Source organism: Python bivittatus, unplaced genomic scaffold (assembly GCF_059951505.1).
Source record: "Python bivittatus isolate LINGU-HERP-01145 unplaced genomic scaffold, Pbiv_v1 ctg000580_np1212, whole genome shotgun sequence".
NCBI classification, from domain to species: Eukaryota; Metazoa; Chordata; class Lepidosauria; order Squamata; family Pythonidae; genus Python; species Python bivittatus.
This window is the reverse complement of record NW_028277087.1, coordinates 9,429,627-9,452,479: the sequence shown is the minus strand read 5'-3', so window position 1 is coordinate 9,452,479 and position 22,853 is coordinate 9,429,627. Positions and strand designations below refer to the sequence as shown.

General features: G+C 42.5%; 1 protein-coding gene across 5 annotated transcripts in view; it reads left to right on the top strand.

Annotated features, from left to right (window-relative positions):
• PALM (paralemmin) overlaps positions 1-22,853 on the top strand; it is a 75,086-nt gene that overhangs the window by 35,606 nt on the left and 16,627 nt on the right. For all 5 annotated transcript variants that reach the window (XM_025172280.2, XM_007436817.3, XM_025172279.2 and 2 more), the window contains exons 3-6: positions 9,691-9,771; positions 10,965-11,095; positions 18,790-18,907; positions 19,361-19,382. In XM_025172280.2, coding sequence (XP_025028048.1) covers positions 9,691-9,771; positions 10,965-11,095; positions 18,790-18,907; positions 19,361-19,382 — 352 coding nt within the window. The remainder of the gene's footprint in view (positions 1-9,690; positions 9,772-10,964; positions 11,096-18,789; positions 18,908-19,360; positions 19,383-22,853) is intronic.

The window sequence follows — 22,853 nt, the reverse complement described above, 5'->3', positions numbered from 1 at the left end:
CTCTAAATTGGCCCTAGTTGTGCTCCCCACCCCAGCCCCTGCTGCGCACTTGGCAGGCCGCCTGCCCCTTGAAGCCTCCCTGCTGGTTGCCATCTCCCCAACTGGTGTCCCTCCCTTGATGCAGGGCCCGCACAAAAGAAGAGATTGTTTTAAAGCAAGCTGGGAGAGAGCAAAACATGGCTAAGGACATGGTGAAACAGCTTGGACAAAACAGCGCAGGCTCCCTTCCAGTCTCAGGAGGAAGCAAATGAAGCACAAGAACCTCCTTTGAGATCTGGAGAAGTACATGGTGAAGAGAGATGATCTTTGCCAATGGTGGGGGGTTGGGGGGAGAGACAGAGAGAAAGAGAGAAAGAGAGTAAACCCCACTCCTTGAAAAGAAGGCAGTTGTAAGAGTGTGGGACCCTAAGCCTCTACACTTCTGAGGAAATGTGACAAGTATCCCTATAGGGATAGAAATTCGAAATTGCTTCTGAGCGCAGGGCCATCCGTAGTCACGGTTGTGCAGTGATAGAAGCCCCGCCCCCCTTTAAGCCATCTTGACTTCTTTGACCTTCCTCTGCAGACACTGATCCCCTTCCCCCAACAATCACCAAGACTGAAACAGAACTGAATATTTTGCATGCCAGGCGATGCTAAGTATAACAGGAAAGCATAGCTTGTAACAGGTTGAGCTTCAATTGGTTGCCCAAATCTGGCAAATTCAATCAGATTGGATCCAATTGTTATTAAACGTTTCCTGACATAAACAGTGGCTGTAGTAAGCCAAAGTTTAAAGTAAAAATCTATTTATTTATTTAACTATTTCTAGCATGCTCACTGTCCTTGAAGGATTGCTAAGGAGGAAGAGAGGCAGGTGGCCAGGAACTGGGGTCTTCCTCTTCCCCCTATGAATTAATGCCATGTAGGAAAGATCATAGAAACTTCTTCCTTTCTTTTTAAATGATAGTCAGTGTATTTTTATTTATGATGGTTTATATTTCTTCTAAGCTGTTTGGGGAGGATCTGTATCCTGAGAGGTAGGCTATAAATAATTGTAATAAATAAAATAAATGTGTGTACACTAAAAATCACAGGGCAAGTCCCATTCGATAAAATGCAAGGAGAAAACATTAAAGTGCAATACAAATAAACTTTAAAAGAACAAAACAATGATGCCTGTCATAAAGTAATTGAAAGGCACAGGTTTGCATGAGGGACGGCAGGGCCTGACCAGGCTATGATTTTAAATCCCAAACGCAGGTGTAAACAGACTTTTCACTTGGCACCAAAAGAGAAACGATACTTGGGGGGGCAAGAAAGTCAAGATGGTGGCTATAACTGTGCAATTAAAACCCCACATGCACTAAAAAAGGGGGGCAGGGCTTTTGACACACATACATACAAATCTCCCCCCACCCATGGATGCCCCTGAAGTATTGACACCATCTAAATGTTTGATGAAAGGTAAACTCTTAATGAAAAAGGAACTGTATTATAGGTTCTGGGCTGGATTTTTTTAATAGGTAGTTTTGAGAGCCAGATGTGTTTTACTGTACTAGATTGCAGCTGGAAGGCAGGTGAGGATCAGCAATGGGAAAAGGGGAAGGAAAAGCCATAGCCTCACACACAGCAGCTACTTCCAATGCCCAAATGCCAGTCAACTCCAGGTAAAAAGATCCCTGATTTGCAAAATAGTGGCCAAAAGCCACTGCCTGTAGAAGGCTGAGGGAATGGCCTTGAAGGACAGGAGGAAGAGCTGTTGCCAAGGCGACGGTCAGATAAGCAGAGCTTGAGCCTGCACCAAGAAAACAGTGTGGGAAAATGTCTCAGACAAGCTCCTCCCTAGTTCACAGATATAGCGAGGGAGGAGGGAAATGCATTTTCAATTTTCAAGATTCTATTACTACAGTTTTACAATAAAAGTAGTACTGACTTACATGGCACTGGTTTCCTAGTCTGGTCTAGTTTGAAGGGCTGACATCAAGGCAAGTCTCAATGTGCTTCCCCCCTCCCTCCTTTTATCTTTGTGTGAACTAGGCAGGGTTTTGTCTGAGTTTTCCTCCTGTCCTTCAAGGCCATTCCCTCTTTCCCCTACATAGGCTTTATTTCAGGGAAGTAAAGCCCCAATAACTACTATGTTCTGATCTTTTCCATCAAGCTACATCTGTATGTTATGATTTTTCCAGCTGAGCCCTGCTCCTGGCCTCCCCAGCCATTCCCAAGTCAGCACCCCCATGTTAGTGCCCCATGTAAGCCATTGGAAGCCAGCCTTGTTCTCTGTACCTTACAACCTGCATTTGTTGGGTATAAATTTAGCCCCCTGGGATTATATTTCTAGCTGCCCAGTGGCACTGCCAGGGGAATGGCCAAAGACCCTCTTTCTGTCCCATATCTTTTGAACGGAACAGCCATCAGAGGCATTTTGGTGTGTGCAACGTTATTCAATGGAGCACCATTGACAGGGCCAAGAAGTGCGCTCCAATGATAAACAAACAATAACAATAAAGAAATAATAGTAGTCAGACAAAAAATGAAAAGAGGCAACCGTTTCCTAATAATAAAAGATTTAATGTCCTAATCTTCCTGCGAGATATATTTAGCTGGGAAACAGCAAATGCCAATAGACATCAAGCCCTTCACTATATAAATTGCAAATGGTTATTTTCTTGCACTGCTTATAATGTGGTACGGTCCTTCAGCAAGGAAATCAAGCCCTTCATAACAATCCCTTATTGTTTGCCTTTGGGAGAGATATTCAGGCCCTGTTCCGGCTCAGCGCATTTCCTGACTTACTTCGCATTTGATTTCCCTTTCGAAAATAAGAACAAATGTGTCCTGTAAAGAATAGCCACCACTGTCTGCCTTCCCTTGGAGGAAAAGGGCCCTGGGTTTCCATCCACCCTAATTAAATTAAAATTCCATTTGGGGAAGCATAGAAATATGTGTGAACCCATGTTTAACTGAAGACATGCTGGAGTCTGCCGGAGAGTCTGCCCACCAAGCTGAGTAGCCAGAACTGATCACAGAAACACACATTTGTCCTGTGGGAAAGAATCACAAAGATCATCTAGTCCAGTGTTTCTCAACCTTGGCAATTTTAAGCTGTGTGGACTTCAACTCCCAGAATTCCCCAGCCAGCATAGAGTTGACCCCAGAGTTGAAGTCCACACAGTTTAAAATTGCCAAGGTTGAGAAACACTGATATTCTTGTCCAACCCACTGCAACATGGAGGAAAACTAATTAAACTATCATGAGTGGTGATTGTCCAGCCTCTTTTTTAAAACCTCCAGAGATGAAGAACCCACATCCTACATAAATAGGATAGGCTATATAAATATGATAGATAGATCGATAGATCGATAGATCCTCCATAGGAAGACTATGGCACCGTTGTACGGGTCTTACAATCCGGAAGTTCTTCCTTGTGGAAAAGAGATATCTTGTGAACACAGGTTTGTACGCCAAAAAGGCAGTAGAGCTGATGAAACAACAACAAAGTATATTGAAGTGTTTCATTAATCTTAGTTTTTCTCATTGCTATCAGGAGAGATAGCAATGGCTATTTTGTTAAGAGGGTTTACTGATCGCCTTGCTAGTCCTTGTTTCTGATCCTGTTTAGAATCCTGCAAAGGGACTAAAAGTCTGAGTCTGATGGAGGGGACTGTCAAAAGTTTTTTTGAGCAATAGCTCTAAATAATAATAATAATAATAATAATAATAATAATAATAATAATAATACAGCAATAGCTCTAATTAATCATACCTAACCTCTTCCAATCAGGGATCTGAATTACTATCAATACCAGCAAGCTGAGCTTTTAAGATTCAGTTATCTCTGAATAACCTTTTGCTAACAGTTATGCGATTGTTCAGCAACTTTCCAAAACAGGGTTTGTAAAATAATCCTCAACAAACCAGCTTTTTGTTTAACTACCTTCAGCCTCTATTATGCATTGTGTTTAGTATGAATACATGTGAAACTAATTAGCAATATATAATACAATGAAAGTGACAAACATAAATAGTCTGAAGCAGGGAATGGAGAACAGCTGAAGATATATCAACATATTTTAGGGTTTCCCAAAGTTTTTCAGTTCACGGCACCCTTAGCCTCTCAATAATTTTTTCACAGGGCCCCTAAGCCAAAAGACCACCAAAAATCCAGCTTTGCAAATAGAGTCGCAAAAATTTTAAATATCCCACAGTACCCATGTGAGTTCGCTGCAGTGCCCCGGAGCATCACGGTGCAGTTTGGGAGCCGCGGACATATTTTTAGATGCCTTCTGGAACAATATATATTGGTCTCCTTTCTCTCTCCTTTCTTCCAGGAGAGAAAACCAAGGCCACTGCTGGTGTGTAGCTCAGAGTCTGATTTCAGTCTTCATTGGAATCTTTCCAAACATTGAATTTTCCCTGCAATTATATTAGTGTTTCTCAACTTCGCAAGTTTAAGATGTGTGGACTTCAGCTCCCAGAATTCCTCAGCCAGCATGAGGAATTCAGGGAGTTGAAGTCCACACATCTTGAAGTTGCCAAGGTTGAGAACGCTGAATTATACCATCTTCATATGTTTTCTTAGTTATTTTGCTCAACCAGGCAGGACTCTTTGCAATTTCAAAATTGCTTAGGCGTTTTGTTCTAAATCAAAATAATCGAAGTAGCCCCTGTTTGAACCTCAGGGGCTACTTCCCATGGCTTTATTGCTTGGGAAGTCTCTCTTAGATGTTGGGAGGAGGCATCTTGCCTGTACCAGGCAATCCACCTGAGCTATTTCCACTCATTGCCAGGGGTATCTGTGAGGGAGTAGGGTCAAAAAAGTCAAGATAGTAGCTGTGATTGCATGCTTGCTGCTGCCATATTGACTTTTTTGACTTATTCCAGACGTAAGGATGTGTACAGTGATCACTTTTAATAAAGTGTCAATATATGCAATTACTGTAAAGGACTTTCATTTACTTTCACCAAATGTCTTGTGCAGTAAATACATAACTTTTTTGACCTGCTTCTGTAGATTCCCAGTCCATTGCTTAGCTTTGATTGTGCCTCTGCAGTGTAGCATTCCCCTTGGCAGAGAAAGCCTCCAGATCTTCTTTTATCCCATTTTTAGATGGGCTCTGAAAAACTCCACCACCGATCCTTTTTTTATGCTAGGACATGGATGGGGAATTTATAGCCTTCCATATGGCATTAAACCTAACATTAGCTATACTGCTTCAGGCTGCTGTAGAAAGGTGTTCCATGCTGTTCTATAAAGCCCTCCCTTGTTTTGATTATTTGATAGAAACGTCCAGCATTGTCTGGCATCAGTGAAATCTAAGCAAGGTCAGCCTGATTAGTAGAATCATGGAGTTGGAAAGCGCTACAGAAGTCATCTAGTCCAACCCTCTTCTCAGTGCTGGGTCCACTAGAACAGTGTTTTTCAACCTCAGCAGCTTTAAGCTGTGTGGACTTCAACTCCCAGCTGGCTGGGGAATTCTGGGAGTTGAAGTCCACACAGCTTAAAGCTGCTGAGGTTGAGAAACACTGCACTAGAGCATCTTTGACAGTTGACCATCCAACTTCTGTTTGAAGACCTCAGGTGAAGGAAAGCATGCCACTTCATGGGGCAACCTCTTCCATTTGCTGAGAGTGCATACAATCAGATCATTTCTCCTGAAGTCTAGGCTGAACCTCCTTCCTTGTAATTTTAACTCACTGCTTTTGGTCCTGACTCTGGGGGAGTAGAGAATGTCCCCTCCTCTTTAATTCTGGTCTGTGACCATAATAAAAATTCTATTCTATTCCCTTCATCTTTTGAGTGACAACTTTTCAAATGTTTGAAGATTGCTGTCATTTTTTTCTGACTAAACATACTCCAGTCCTTTAACCGTCCCTCATAGAGTTTGGTCTCCAGAACCTTCACCATCTTGGTAGTTCTCCTTTGAACTTCCTCCAGTTCACCACTGTTCTCTCTGAAAACTGGTGCCCATAACTGGACACAGCAGTCAAAATGGATCTGACCAGGAAAGAATAAAGTGGAACCATTATATCCCATAATCAAGGCTCTTTGCTCCTCTAAGATAGCATTTGCCTTTTTTAGCAGCTGCATCACTCTGCTGGTTCATAATTAAGTACTCATGTTAGTACTTGGATGGGAGACTACCAAGAATTGCAGGGCAGTACCGGGAAGTTGAAAAAAAATCCCCCAAAAAGGCACTGTCATGGATGTGTCCATAAAGTCATCAGGAGTTGGACTTTGCTTGAAAGAGACCTTATGTTGACCTCTTTTTTCTGACTGCAATTTTCATGCAGTTTTATTGTTATCCTCCTTGGCTTACCAACACTTTGGGGAAAGGATCGATTGATCGATCAGGATAGAAATGTTTGAGGAGGATTGTGCTCAGTGGTCGCAGAATGGTCATGAACTGTTTTGTCATTTTAGATTGCAGGACATGGGATAGTCGATTTAAATCAGATTCCAGCTGAATATTTCTAATGATAGGAGCAATGTGATTACGGTTCATCTTCTCTGGTCACATTCAAGCAGAGGGTGAATAAATATATGTCAGGGTTTGCTAATGTGGATTTCTGCATTGAGCAGAGGGGCGGACTCTGTCACCTTAATGGCCTTGTCCAAGGCTGTAATTTGTGATGAAGGCAGCACTGAAGTATCTTTAGAGGGCTTTTTGAAATAGGTAGGCCACATTGGCTGATTCATCCATCATCCTGAATGATCCATTTTGCTCCTGAGGGCTCTTCCTCCTGGCTGCATTAATGTACTTTCCTCTAGTTCTTGAGTTGACAGAAAAAATATGCTGGCCTAATTTGCATTGCTCCAACAACTGAGCTTTAATCCACTGTTTCTCAACCTTAGCAACTTTAAGATGAGTGGACTGGCTGGGGAATTCTGGGAGTTGGATGAGTTGAAGTCCACTCATCTTAAAGTTGCTAAGGTTGAGAAACACTGCTCTAATCTGTCTCAGTAATAAGGCTGATGATGGTTCTGTCCTTACAGCTTTGCCATAGGACAGCTGTTGGTGACTCCCCTGGTTCATTTCCTCTCTCACCCAGCATCAACAGCTGGTGGGGGAAAAAACGCCACCAGTTGCTCTCTTGAGCATCTGGAGGGGCAGGTCTGCACTGAGTGAGTGGGAGAGAGGCTTAGCTACCTTTCAAGTTGCCCAAGTGACAGGTTGCTGGCACGGAGGTGCTCTGTATTCATAATTGGTCCCTCAGGCTATTTCTGAACATGGGTCTACTGGTCTTCTGAAAGACTGGTAAACCTGTGTCCAAAAATAACCCAGGTCAGTGAAGCTGAGGAAGGTGAAGTGGGAGAGAGCTTCTGGGGTGGTGGAGGTTTTGTAAGGAGCATCGGGATGATCCCTTCCACCTTACCCCATGCCCCTCAACTGTACCTCTGATCTGGAAATTGGCAGAACTCTTGTCAGTTTGATGCCAGCTCCCAAATACTGCGAATCAGCAAATGTTGCAATGGAATAATACTGCTGGGAGGGAGGGAGTGTGGCCAGCAGCACCCAGAAGTATCCTATAGAGTACACAAAATGATGTTGGGGTAGGCAAATTGGCACCACTGATCCCCAATAATAAAAACAGTACAAAGCACAGCTATTCAAAAGTTGCAGAAGCAGCAGAAAACCTGTAATGCCCTCATTTGGGACACAACCAGCAATACACAGGAGGCAGAACCTAGTTCTCTTTCCCAATTTAAATCACCTTTCTATACAGAGAGTGCGAGTCCTGTTTTTTAAACACACGCCTGCTGCTCTTTCAAAGACCACTAAGCACATGTTTAAAACCATGACAGTGTTCTTCCAGAAGAACACTAGACCCATTCACATAAGGAGCTCATGTCATGTCTGAATGGCACTTTGCAGAGTTGACCAACTGGACGGAAGGTGGCCGGTGGGAGCTCCATATCCCAACCCCTGGTTGTACCATCGCCAGCACTAAGACTGAGTCATTGTTGATGTTCATGTGGCAAGATTTGTGCTGGAAGAAGAACAAGAAAGGCAGTACTTTTAAACCAGAACAGCTCAAGTTGAATGAAATCTGCCTTTGGGGTGGGCTGGGGATGAGATGAAGATTGCATCATGAGGAGTTGCCCTCTAAAAACAGTTACCAGGGTCTCTTCGTGCCATGGTTAATGGGACATGAGGATGAGCTCCAGCCTCACTTCCTTTGCCCCCTTGGTGTTTTTCAGCCAGTTCTCCCTTTGATTGGATGGACTGAGCATTAAGTGTCCAGTTCAACATACAAAGAGGCCAAGCATTGCCATTCATTGTGCATCTTACGTAGCTAAATGTTTCTAGGAAGACTGTAAGCCCCTCTTGACCCCATGTTGAAGACATTCTGTACAGTAGATTCTTTCCCCCATAGATGGTTCCACCGTATAGTCTAGCACAGTGATGGCGAACCTTTTGGGCTCAGCATGTCAAAAATTCGGAAAACGCTTAACTTGACTCTGCTGGTGTGTCATTCTCCCCACACACACAAAAGAGAAACAATTCTTTACATATTCATTTATTTTAAAAAAATAAAGTCCAATCATATGTGGTGCTATGTATTATATAAAGAAATGTCAAATAATTACAAAAATGAAATACGAGTAATATAAGCTCAGTTTCTTTGGTAACTCAGACAGGGAGAATGGTTGCTGTCAGGTGTTGGTGAACGCTGAGGTGTCACCCAAAACAACATGGCATGTCACCTTTGACACATGTCATAGGTTCGCCATCACTGGTCGAGCAACTCTGGAAATTATCTTAATTGCTGGAGGCTCAGTAGAATGGAGCAATTTCATGCTATATTTTTTTCAGGGACCTGACATCTGAAAAATTACATGCAATCAATGGGAAATCTATGCAGTTTAGGGGAGACATCTTTATTTACACCAGGTTAAGGATGATGGTGATTGAGCCTGGAGCCCCAAAATGTTGCTTCTGCACTGGATTTTTATTAAAGTTTTAATCTGAAGACAAATCCAGGCCTATGGAGTCAACAGACCAACAGTCCAGCGAACTCAGATTCTATAAACATCCCTAGAAATGTCTTCTTAAAGACACTGAGTTATTTAATGCCTCCGGTGAGTAATCACAACAGGCTTGTTATCCCATCAACTTGGCATACAGTATAGAGAAGCTTAAATTCTGGAAACTTTCTCACTTTCCTTTTTTTTTTAAATTAACAATTGGCTCTAGTGTGTTCTGGGGGAAAGCTGGTTCTTCCTTCAAAACTATTACTTTCTGCCTGAGCACAGAAGACATTTGAATGAACAGCACTTGTGCCAATGCACTTGTGTGGTGGATTTACTTGTTTTCTAGAAATAAGAGACAGCATCATTGCTTCACTTGATCTTGAGTTCTTTGGCATACCTTGTTTAAAGAAGCTGCCGGAAATAGGCATTATTGGTCAAGACCACTTAATTTTAGTGGATTTCTTTTATATCAAGACATCTAAGAAGATTGGTGTAAGGTCCTTGCTTAATTAAATCATCATTTAAAATAAGGACCAAATATTCTTAAATTCCCCCTCCCCAAAGTACATTTTGTCCCTTCTTTTGACCACCTTTCCCAAAGCTCCCAATCAGGAGAACATTGTAGGGGAAGCATGCTGCCTCTTACACCTAACATTTTGCTTTTTCCCTTGGGGAACTAGTATTTAATTCTTGCTCCCCCCCCTTTCTTGCCCCCTCCTCTCTCGGACTGCAGGAAAAGAGAAAGCGCCAAACGGAGATTGAAAACAAGCGGCGACAGTTAGAAGATGACAGACGCCAGTTGCAGCACTTAAAGGTATTTATGAGATTTCCAAATCCCATCTGCCCAAGAACCTCAGAGGACTTTTGTGTGCTTGGCAGGGGTCATCCTTCAAGAGTAGGTGGGGACAGGAGTTAAATTTAAGGGGGGAAGTGGGTGGCTAAGTCGCCTAATTTGCTCTTTTGAAAAAAGGAATGCCAAAAAATCCAAATAAACCAGACAAATGTTTGGGCTATAGCCATGCTGGGGAACTTTGGAAGAAGGAAAAGTGTGCTGGTGGGCCACAGCATTAGTATAAATACATAGGGAACCATTTCCCAAACCGAATAAAGGGTGTCCTCTGCAACCAGTGGAGGAAAAGCAGAAAAATCCAGTTGATTAGGTATCATCAAGTTGGTGTTGACTTTTAGTGATTGCTTAGACCAGTGTTTCTCAACCTTGGGAACTTTAAGACATGTGGACTTCAACTCCCAGAATTCCCCAGCCAGCACTGGCTGGGGAATTCTGGGAGTTGAAGTCCACACGTCTTAAAGTTCCCAAGGTTGAGAAACACTGGCATAGACATTTTCCAGGATGATCTCTCCTCAACCTGGCCTTTTAGTGAAATCTAGTGAAAAGTTTATTCCTGGTGCTTAAAGGGCAGAATACAAAAGTTACTGCACCTTTCTTAAGCCATACATTTTTATGCTAAGAAAAATCAGAGAGACCTGTTAATTACTACTGCATTCACATTTCTTCTGGTCTCTAAACGAACCCACGTTCTGGGGTTCATGCAGGACATTTCACCCTAACCTAAGCAAAGGGCTGGGTTTGTGTTACGCCGAGCTGCACAGCCACCCACAAAAGATTAATATTAGCTGTGGAGTCCATGAGGTTCTCTGAGCTTGGTTGTTTTCTTGCAGACATTTTGTTACCTGGCTAGGTAACATCTTCAGTGCTGATGTTCAGATGTTCAGCACTGAAGATGTTACCTAGTCGGGTAATGAAACGTCTGCAAGAAAACAACCAAGCTCAGAGAACCCCAAGGACTCCACAGTTCAACCCTGAGCTACACATATTCTCTTCTAATATTAGCTGAGTTTAGGATATTGGGGAAGGGCAGTGGCTAGGTCTTTTCCTGCCCTGATTAAGCCTATAAGCCATAACAGCGATCAGGTTATGCAACGGAACAACATTATTGGGGGGGAAATAAGATATCTCTTCTTCTTTGTCTTCCTGTTGTCTTCAAGTCAAAGGCTCTAAGGGAGAGATGGCTGTTGGAGGGAGCTCCTTCATCCACAGCTGAAGAGGGTGAAGCCACAAAGAAGCTGATGGAGGAGGACAATTTGAAGGCCAAGGAACTGGAAGAGAACATTCAAAGGTACTGATGATGGCAACCTTCTCCAACCACGTATTTGGACTATGCTTCCCAGAAGCTCTAAGCCTAGCTGAAGGTTGCCAGCAGTCCCCACATGCCAGGAGGATGGCAGGTTGGGGGAAAATGGTGCACGTTAGGTTGACACCTAGCAGGGAAAGCTGCTGAAAACCTTTCCAAGGTTTTCCATTAATTGCCATTTAGGATATCAGTGTTACAAGCATAAAATGTGACCAGGATGGAACTGGAGGAACCATGGATATTCTTGGATTAACCTATTAACTGCCTGCTTGGAGTGGGCAACCTGCAGCCTACATCAGTGTTTCTCAAGCTTGGCAACTTTAAGACCCATGGACGTCAACTCCCAGAATTCCCCAGACAGCATGGGAGTTGACGTCCACGGGTCTTAAAGTTGCCAAGCTTGAGAAACACTGGTTTAGACTGAATGGGACAGAGGGGTGTCTGCAGGAAGGGAGGTCAAAAAAGTCATGTTGATTGCAGGGTTATGGCTGCCATCTTGACTTTTTTTTCTTTTATTGTAATCTTATAAATCTTGATACATTGTATTATTTCAATGCAGATTTCAATGCAGTAGTGTTTATATGATATGATTAAAATTATTAACATTCTACTATTTAAAAAGCTTAACACGTTGAAGGTAAAAAGAGAAAAGTAAAACTTCTACCAATATTAATTGCCATTTAGGATATCAGTGTTACAAGCATAAGATTATTAAACTTTTTATCCAAAGTCGAATATAAGATAAAAAAAGAACCACTGTAATTCATATCAAAGTATTAGTGATATAATAATAGTTTCAATCTTAAACTAATTACTTAATATTAAGATCTCCGCTGTATTGTTACTTAATGTGTGTGCATGTGTGTGTATGCATGTATGTATGTATATGTATATATATTGATATATTCATATATTCATAAAAGGAAATTAAAGATAGATGAAGCAAATTTAACAAAAGTTAAAGTACCTAAAAAGTAGAAAATAAAAAATGAATTAATCATAATTTTTAAAAAAACTATTAATTTCTGTCTCCCCCTTTTATACATTTGCTAATTTGCGATATTTGTAAGTATTCAGGCCCCATTAAAAGCCAGACTGCAGGTGATTATATTTACCATGCCAACATCATGGCGTGGTGTTGACACCAAAGTCAACACCATCTTGATTTTTTTGACCTCCCTGCAGACAAACCCGAGTTGGAAAGTAATCAGGAGCACTGTGCTACATTAAATATCACTAACTCAAAATCCATCAATGGGTGATGTTGCCATTTCATCCCATTCAGATGAGGGCTATACTCCAGCTGAAAGTAGTATATGGTTTTATCACCTTCTAAATAAGGTTTTAGGAAAAGCAGGAATAAAGATTGCTCAGAAGGTGTTGAAAGAGTCCATGATAGGCTAACATTACTAAGGATGCTTCCTCCCCTTTTTTTATTGATAACATTTCTAACTCACTGTTTATCTTTAAGAGTAACCACAAAGCAGTGTTTTTTTTATGTTGCACATTATATTCCTAACAACTCTGCAAGATAAGTAAAAGTGAGCTTTCAACACCTATTCCATCCAGGAGCCTCTGCAGGAGGCAAGTCAAAAAAGTTAAGATTGGAGATATGACTGTGTGATTCAGTCTGCACCCCTCTTTAATGTGTGATGCACATCAAAGGGGACGGGTTCCAATTCTGCATCAGCAGTCACCATCTTTTTTGATTCCCTATAGTGGCCTCTGGGTCTACGGTCACACTAGCAGGTTTGAATATTGGTCAACTTGGTCCAAGTCCCATTAGCTGCTCTACTGAATTGCTTTTCTACTACTGCTCTCAAGTATCAGGGACCTGAGGGACTGAAGAGTGTGATGTGGTTTCATCCAGTTGTTATTTACACAAAACCTGTGTAACCAACTTGTGAAGTTGGTTGGGTGAAGGATGAGGGACTGGTTCAAAATACCCCAGTAAACTTTCTTATCTGGTTATGGATGTGGATCTTGAACCTAGTCTCCTAATCCATTCCAGGTAGGTAGTAGCACCTAGTTCATCTTGGATGATTTCAGAAAGCCTGATAAGTACTAGGATGGGAGATAACCAGAAAGCCCCAAAGGTCACTTAGACTTGGTTCAAGGGAGACTTTATCTGACCTTGACTGATTCTGAAAAAACTAAGAGTTGGTTAGTACTTGGCAAACCACTTCCGTATTCTTGCCAAGAAAAATACTTGGAAATGTCCACAAAATCACTAGGAATTAAGCTGGGCTTGAAGAAAACTTGAAGGAACCCTTTAACTTTCTAGGCGAGATTTCCCTACCCTGTTTCCTCCAGTTGCAGTGAACTTCAACTCCCAGAATTCCCTATCCAGCTAAGTCAATTAATCTAGATGGCATCATATTAGAAAACACCAGAACAGAAAGAGTAAGTTATGTTGATTACAATACCTTTTGCCTCTTTAGGCAAAAGATATTCTTAAAAGCACTCAGCACAGGCATTTAAATGCCTACCCTGCCCTGTCAAAATCCCATCTTGTAATGCTGAGCAGCAGAATCAGAAGAAAAGGAGGTTAATTCAGATTTGCTTAGATGCAAATACCACCTTCTGCTCCATCTTTCCCCAATCTGGTGCCCTTCAGATATGCTGGAATGCATTTCCCAGAATTATTCTACCTGGAGGACTCTCTTTCATCAGAACTTGCTGTTCAACAGTGAGGATGAGGATGGAAGGCTTAGGGTTGACATGCATAACTCTTGCACTTGTTTAGATACTTATCAGCTTTACTAGGTAGACCAGACAGGAAACACGACCAGATGAGCTAATTCTACTTTATTGTAAAGCTATATTAACAGAACCTTGCAAATCTGAAAGTACTTTTCTCCCCCGTCCCCTTTACAGCCCAAAAACTAGGGAGGGTCCCTTCTGAACCTCTTTCCCCACCCACATTCCTGCTGCAGGCTCAGCTGCCTTTTATCTGACCGTTCCCTTGGCGGCTTCTCTTTGCCTTGTCTCCCAAGGTCATTCCCACATACCATTACATCACCCTGCTTGAGCAGAATGCGCTTCAGTCTATAGAATTGCTGATTTCTGGACAAAAGCGCGCTCCAGACTACATGGATAGCAATGGGAGAAATAAATATATGTTTCAGCTATCTGGATTTTGCTTAAATATAAAGAAAATCTTTGTACAACAGTGGAATAGTCTACTTATTCTGAGTGGGCTGCCTGTCTCTGGAGGTTTTGAAGAAGAGGCTGGATCTCTTGTGGGGGGTTTAATTGGTTTTCTTGCACACTGCAGAGGGTTGGACTGGATGATCCTCGCGTTCCCACCCAACTCCAGAATTCTTTGATTCTGCAAGTTTAACTTAGCAGCATATTGATACAATGAGATGAGCCAAAAGTAGAAAACTGGTTGGAGCAGTAACTTTGGTAAGACTGGGCGGGGAGCCTCCGGTCGCGGGGGCTGCTGACGGCCCATGAGATTTTCCTGTCTAGCCCACCAGTCTTCTCTTCCCGTATCCTGCTCCCTCTCCTTGACCCCACCACTTCCATGGCGTCTCTCCCTAATTGCTCAGCTGTTTCCTGCTGCTTCTCTAGGCAGCGCATAGCCAGGATGGGGGGGGGCGGGTGGTGGTGGGGATAGGGACTGTTCAGAGGGAAGTGAATCACCAAGATGATGAAACGCGTTTAGAGAAAGTTGAGAGGCCATCCCAGAATTAATTGGAGTACTTTAATACATGATGGGAATATATTCCTGTATAGGTATTATTATACTTAATTATTATGCAGTATATCCCACCAAGTCTTGGGGAAGTAGCTTCAATCGTAAACTATTTGGCTGGTATATTCTCCAGCTGCAAAAATGAATGGATGTTCTGTATCGGGATTCTAATCCTGAACTGTGTCCGTTGTATTTATACTGAATCTTTCTCCAGCTAAAATAAAACAAGATAAAGCAAAAGACTTGAGACCGAGGGGGTCATGATCTCTGCCTCTCTCCAGTATCAGTTTGTTCAGTAAGGCACAACCAATTTCCCCATCTCTAAAAGCCTAGTTACACTGTCAAACTCTCTGTTTCAGCTGCAATGACCTTCTCGGCCTCCCCACCCCTGTTGTCTTCTTTTGGCTGTATCCTAATCTCTGAATTTGGAAGGCCAAAGAGGAGAGCATGGCCAGGATTCCTGGCACCCAAACAGCTGCAAGAGAAACAAGGCGGGGTTGCAGACATTGAGCGGATTCTTGCTTTCTTTGAGGCCAGCCATTGGGCTGAGTGTTAATTTGCAGTGACAGTGCCTGGCCCACTTGCCCCTGCTTCTCCCCTCTTCCTTTGCACCTTCTCCACACTCAGGTCCATTAGGGCAGTGTTTCTCAACCTTGGCAACTTTAAGACATGTGGACTTCAACTCCCAGAATTCCCCAGCCAGCATGGCTGGCTGGGGAATTCTGGGAGTTGAAGTCCACACATCTTAAAGTTGCCAAGGTTGAGAAACACTGCATTAGAGACTGTTCCTGGCATTGCCTAGGTTGCCAAGAGACCACAGCCCAAATGATCTTTCCCTTCTCTACTTCAGCCAGTAGTTGTTTCCCCTCTAATCTCCCAGTAGAAAGAGCCTCCAGGCCCCTGGTGAAGCCTATAGGAGCTTTCCCAAAGATGCCATTAACAATGTATGAGAAGGGTGGATCTGCACTCACAGGATACACATTACCTCTCCAAGCTGTCATCCTAGCATTCTTTTTCTTCTAAAATCTTTCTCCCCTCCCTGGCTGTATTGAATGGTCTTTTAAGCAACTGTGACCTCTGTGTGCTGCCAAGTACAAAGTGTTTCCAAGCTGTGTTGCAATCAATGTTACTTGTTAAGAGATGATGCATGCTACTTAAAAAAGGAGAGGCTTTTTAATATATATAAAAAATAGGCAATAGACAATGTGAAATTGGTAGAAAAGCTTTCCTTAAGTTGAGCTCCACTCTTGGTGACTTCCTGAGCATGTCTGTGGAGTTTTCTTGGCAGCTGTGTAGAAGCAGTTTCCATTGCCATATTCTGAGATGGTTTCAATTTCTCAGTCTAGTCGATAGCCTAGGAATTCCAGAACCAACACTGCTTAGATTTGGGGGGATTTTTTTAGATAGCCAAAGTCAGCTGATCAGTGTCACCAGCGGATATTGACCCCGACTGCACTGGGTTTTCTGATAAAACTGAGTTGTGAAATTGAATAGAGCAGTGTTTTTCAACCTTGGCAACTTGAAGACGTGTGGACTTCAACCCCCAGAATTCCCCAGCTGGCCATGCTGGCTGGGGAATTCTGGGAGTTGAAGTCCACATGTCTTCAAGTTGCTAAGGTTGAGAAACACTGGAGTAGAGAATGGGGGACAGGAAAGAAAGGATACATTTATTCTCTGATTCCCCCAAGGATTTGGTTAGCAGGAACAGATTGAGTTCTTTTTAAAAATAACCTATGTGAAATGCACAGGAACAAACAAAAAAAAATTGTGATTTAAATCTTTGCATATTTTCAGAAAAGAAATTAGGCTAAAAAGCATGCAAAGGAGCCTACAGTTGTAGTGCAATTGCCAATAATAGATGGTCTGTACAAAGTTACTAACTGGGCACTTCATATTCACATTATAAATACTGGATATTATGCTGCACTATTTGGCATGTGCCTACTGGCTAATAGATTGCATTTTGACAATGACTTCTATCAGTGTAGATTCTGCCCAAGTCTACTTTAGAGACCCTCTCTTAGTGCAAATACTCATATCTATTCCATGTCCATTGAAAGTTTTGGAATTTTTCATTCATACATTCACGTCACTTGATCCAATCATGTATGTTGATTGGCATGTTGGACTTACACTGATAATAGCTGGGACTGAACATCTGCTTAGTTGCAAAACTTCCTTGGAAGACTTACAACCCAACTTACATCGCTCAGTTGTTGCAAAAGATGAAAAAATGGAATCCTGGCGTCCCATCTCCTCTCTTTGGCAGGAAGCTGAGATGAAAAGTGACATTAATGAACTTTTCATTTCTGATCTTATTTATTTGACTGTGCTTCTATTTTGCCAGAGTGGTCCTTAGGGATATATTAGCATCAAATATAAAACCAAGTAGGAAGTCAATCCTAGACAACTGGCAAAATAAACAAAAACATACCAAAATGAAAAGCCCTCTAAGCATGAAGAAGAACGTAATCACGTATAGCATAGCAACAGAGCATGCCTCTGTTTTCCAAAAGCTCATCCACAGCTTAGATCAACCTTCTTCCCAAAATGCTGGATAGCAACTCCCTTGATTCTCACCCTGTAGCCCATGCTGGCTAAGGAAGATACAATTCAGCTGAAATGGGGGAGGCTTCACCTAGCTGGGAAAAGGTTCTCTTAAGTGGAACTTCTCAGGCCATACTGCCGATTGCAATGTTGTCCAAACTTGGCCACTTTAAGATGAGTGGACTTCAACTCCCAGAATTCCCCAGCCACCCATGCTGGCTGGGGAATTCTGGGAGTTGAAGTCCACTCATCTTAAAGTGGCCAAGTTTGGACAACACTGGCCTATTGCCTACTAAATAATTCAATAAAACTCTTAAAACACCTTGTTTTCTTAAATCCATTGAGTTGGCCTGATTATTCTTGCTGATGAGGAAGCTCCATATGAGGATGCTATGAGGGATGAGTACCTATGCTTGTATCATTGCTCAGGAACTAAAGACTCCCAAAACCAGTGAGGTTGGAGCAGGAATGAAAGACTGTAGGGAAGGCCCAGGCTATCAAGTTATTATTTCCTTCCTCTGATTTAATACTGTATTTCTGCAGGTTTAGCAGAACATACTGGAAACAGGAAGAATAACTCCACAATTTAGGTGGCACACTCCAAGTCCAGCACTCAGCTGAGAAATCAGGAAGGCAGTAGTGAGGAAGCAACACATTCACCACCCTCTACATTGTGTAGGGGTGTGTGTGTTTGGATGCTTTAATCCCTCCTCATTGTAAGCAAGGAATACCAGCGGAGTAGCTGGCCCAACATTTCTCTTGGATCAGGGCTTTGCAGGAAGATAAAGAGAGCAAAAAATACTTCAGATCAGTAGACATGCAATTTACTCAACTTCTATGATTCCTCCTAATAAGCAAATCCAACACTTGAAGGGGACAGACTCAAACGTCCAGATGGTCCATGGAAAATGAGGAATCTGGCGTTGAACATTTCCTTCTGTTTTCTACTGTGTGATCTTGGAGAGGGAAATCTGATAAATCCTATGGCTCTTCTGATGCTGGACTATAGTTTGCAAGTTAAAAAAAAAAGTTAATGTTTTAATCCAGAAAATTCATATCTGGAAATACATGCACATGTGCGTGCACACACACAGTTTAAATAGGCTACAGGAAGCTCCAAAGATATCTGACATTTTTTCTTATTATTTATTTTGCTCATTTATTTGACTAGGATAATTAGGGCAGAATGATGTCTCTGAAAAAGAGCCACAGCTTATGTTACAATATAATATGTTGAGTTAAATTTCAGAATTGGTGGTCTATTCTCATTGATGAGGATCAGGCAAATAAGTTTTTTAATGATGAAGAAAGGATGTTATATCGAATAATTTGTATGTCTGGGTAGCAAAGCAGGATATCTTCTTCTGGAATCAGTATTTCAGCTCTGCAGCTTTAAACAGTGTTCAGCAGCCAGTATCTTTTCCTGGTCTAGGTTGGAGAAAGAACTGGAACAACTGGAAAATGGGATCTCAGCGTCTTCCACCAAAGAGAACATGGTTGAGGAAACCAGAGTGGTGGCCAAGGAAGAGAAACTACCCCACACGCCGAAGGTCAGGACCAGCTTCTTTCTCTCAATGCGGCCTCCATACAGGGTTCTTAAGAGGATGGAATGAAAGGCCCTCCCCCGCCATGCCCACATGGGTACCATAATTCACTGAAGAGAGGTTGGCAGGCAGATCTGATCACTAGATGCAAGCTAGGCTCCAGTTCTGGCTAATGCTGGGATTCAACTTCTGCCTCTGGTTTGGCCAATGGTTCCAGGGTTTGCTTAGCCCATCGTGCAGTGCCACCCCGAGAGAACAGCTTCAGGTCTCATGTTCCTGAACAATTTGATAAAAGATGCAGGAGACTGATGCTGTCTAATAGGGAAGCCTTTAAAAGCTCCTGCAGGATCCAGAATGCCACGCACGGGGCTTTGACTCACAGCCAAGATGGATGGGCAAAGAAACGTCTGCTTTTCTTGTTCTATTTTGGTAATGTACCTATGTCTCTTCTTCCCACAGACTCCTCTAGGCTCAGCCAAAGGTAGGTTCCAACACAAATTGCACCTGCTTTTTAAAGAAAAAAGTCCTGAATCTCGATGATGGGTAGTAACTAGGAGCTCAGGGTCATCTGCAGGGGGCATGCATGATACACATAAAAAAAGGACAGAGCTTCAATTCTGTGGTTGTGACTTCTCACTTGACTTTTTTGACCCCTCTACCCCTCGTAGATGCCCCTGTAAGAGCTGCCTTTTCTTGCCTACACAAGATGCTGTGTAACAATCAATCACACCCTTTCATTCTATTCCATTTCTTTACTTGCATTCAAGTGTTAACAGTGAGAGGCCCACAGCTACCAATGTAGTTCTAGATACCTTCCTTGGTGTTACCAGACTCTGTGCCTCACTTGATTTCTCTTTTAAAGGCATCTTCTAGTTTTAAAAAAAGTCTGTAGGAAGCTCACAGCTAGTGGCGCTACAGTGGAGTCAGAAGGATAAAGCAGAGTGACAGCCTTTAGCACTGTAGTTATCTGTAGGAATTCCTCTGGGTTCTTCAGAGATCCCACCTGGATGGTAAGGAGCATCCTAGGGGAATTGTTTAGAGCACCATTTTCTGGACGTCTCCACCACTTGCTCTCAAAATTTTAAATAAATGTGTCCTGGCCCAAATAGGTTGCCCACTTTTAAATCTTGGTTTCACTAGGGCAGTGTTTCTCAACCTTAGCAACTTTAAGATGTGTGGACTTCAACTCCCAGAATTCCCCAGCCAGCCATGCTGATTGGGGAATTCTGGGAGCTGAAGTCCACACATCTTAAAGTTACCAAGGTTGAGAAACACTGTACTATGGTGATGTCCAAAATCACTTCTGCAAGGTAGCAATATCCAAATTGACTCAGCTTTCTGTTCAGCAATTAAATGTTATTTGTTCTCCTCTGTTTGGTTAGATTATCCTCTCCCTCTCTCCCAAAGAAGGAATAGGAATATAAAGCATATTTATTTATTTTTCTTTCCAAAACGTTTTAAATGAGAAAAGGCATTTAAAGAGTTTTCCCCCCTAGTTTTTGAAAGCTGTTTGTTGATTACAAGATTAATAGGCCACCCCAATCCATACAGACTCTGGGCAGTGAACTACCATACCATAGTATAAAACAGTCCATCATCATCACCATCATCATCATCATCATCCCCCCCATCATCCTATGATGGCTACCCAATATACTGTAGATATGGTAGATAACCTTGGGGAAGGAATGCAGAGATTGTCAGGGAAGCACCAAGCGCAGAAGAAATACATGTTAAGTCCAGAGAGGTGGGAAAGTGTCAGATTGAGACTCAGATTGCCCCCCAACCCCTGACTCCCTGCAGTTCAGGAAAGAAGGGGAGACATGGGCAGATTTTCAAGGTTCTGTTATTGTAGCCTATCTCAGTCAAGTAGAGTTCTAGTCCTCCTGTGGAGTCTGTTTCTGGTCTACCTTGAAGGGCTGACACCCAAAGAGGACGTAGGGCTGAAACCCTGCTGGAATAGTACAGCTTTAAGTTGCTTCTGAAAAGCAAGCAAGGAGGTCTTCCATACTTCCATGAAAAGATGTTCGATAAAGTGGGAGCCACCTGCAGGAACATCTGTTGTCTGTCCATATCCCCTGTACTTTGTGAGGGTGGGGGACCCTCAAGAGATCCTCTCTAGATGATTGTACTAGATGGGCAGGCTGTGTTTCACCAGAGTATTGCTTGATATAACCCAGTCCTACGCCATGGTTTCTGCCCTGTCATTACAAGCTGGCAGAGTTGGCATGCTCAGGGTTCCTTCAATTAAACAATGCCATCTGTTGGGACCCAGGCACTGTACCTTCTCCAACACAGCACCTGCCCTCTGGAGTGAGATCTCTCCTGAGATCTATGTGGCTCCCATCTTGATGGCATTCTGGAGGGCCTTGAAGATTTGGCCGTGCTCCCAGGCCTTGGGGAAGGGTGGGCAGGGCCCCTCGTTGGATAAGTTTTTGGACATGTCCTGCACTGAGTGATCCAATGCCCTATTGGTTATTTATATTGTATTGTGTTTTTAATTTGTTTTTTGTTTGACCTTGCCCAGAGTTGTTTTGGAATCAGGCAAAATAAATAAATGGCTTTAATGAGCTGCACTTTGAATCAGGCCTGAAAGCCAACTGGTTCCAAACTGGAGTCATTCTACACTGACGGGGTATTCATTCATTCATTCATTCATTCATTCATTCATTCATTCATTCATTCATTCAAACAATTTACATAGCCACCTAGGGCATGACAGTGACTCGGGGCAGGGGACAGAAGATTAAAACAGCAAAGCATAATACAAATCATTATTGTCATCATCACCACCATAACATATGCCTGGGCCAACATTTCATATGCAATCCATACAGACCCAAACAAACGAAGCCCTTGTATTTTGCCCCACTGCAGGTTCCAGTCTGTTTCCAAAGGCAGTTCTACACAGGGCATGTTACAGCAGTCTAAACAGCTGGAAATGGCTTATTTTTAAAATGTTGCCTCATTTTTACCGGCCCTCTTTATGTGATTGCCCTTCTCAAATTAAATGACCTCCTGATGAAATGATACTGTATGTTCACACCATCCAGGTTCACATACAGTAACAGGTTATATTATGGTTGGGTAGTTTGTAGTTGGTGTGTAAGGTGATTCCAGGCAATTGGGTTGGGTGTAGTCAACAGTGGTCCAGTTAAATGTGGGACAGTGCCATTCTGAATTGCCCCAAATTCAGGAAACACCTTAGGACAAGACTAATGGGGGGGAGGGAGCTTATGGAAGCCTCTTGGATGCTTTCGCCCATTAAAGAAGCCCACTTTACTTCTGAAAAATATCCAAAATAATGCTGCCACGTTTGAGGAGGATAAAATGGCCTAAAAATTGCCACAGTCAATTTGGCGTGGTCTCACCATGTGTGTGTGGATAGATCTATCTGAAGATAGATAGACTCATCATGCTGTTCCCCTTTGGGGCAAGCAATATTATGCAGAGCAAAGAGTAAGAAACGGGAAACCGAAGACATTCAAAGCCTGAGATAAGAAAAGGAAAAATAGCTATGTGCAGTTGACGCCAGTGCTATTCACTTTGTCTCTCCATACCTTTTAATCCTTCGTGCATTTCCTTTCATTCCTTAGACTTCTCGCCTCTCTCTTTCTGAGAATCTCCTCAACACTTAAACATGCTCTAGAAACAAAAGCTTTGACTTATAAGAAACTTTGAAGCTTTTGTACAAAAAAAGCAGAGAAGTAACCACCACCCACCTCCGTTGCATTTGATTGTGACTCTCGTAATTCCCACCAGAATGCTACTGGCACGTTAGCTGGGAATTAATGGATGCCATAATCTAAGATGCCTGGGGGTCACCAGGCTGGGGACACTGGTGGAAGCAGTAAATCCCAGAATGACACTTTGGACAAAATTTGAAGAGGATGGGTGTATTTCATTTTTGGTGGATTTATTTATTAAATGTATATATCTCCTGACTTCCAAT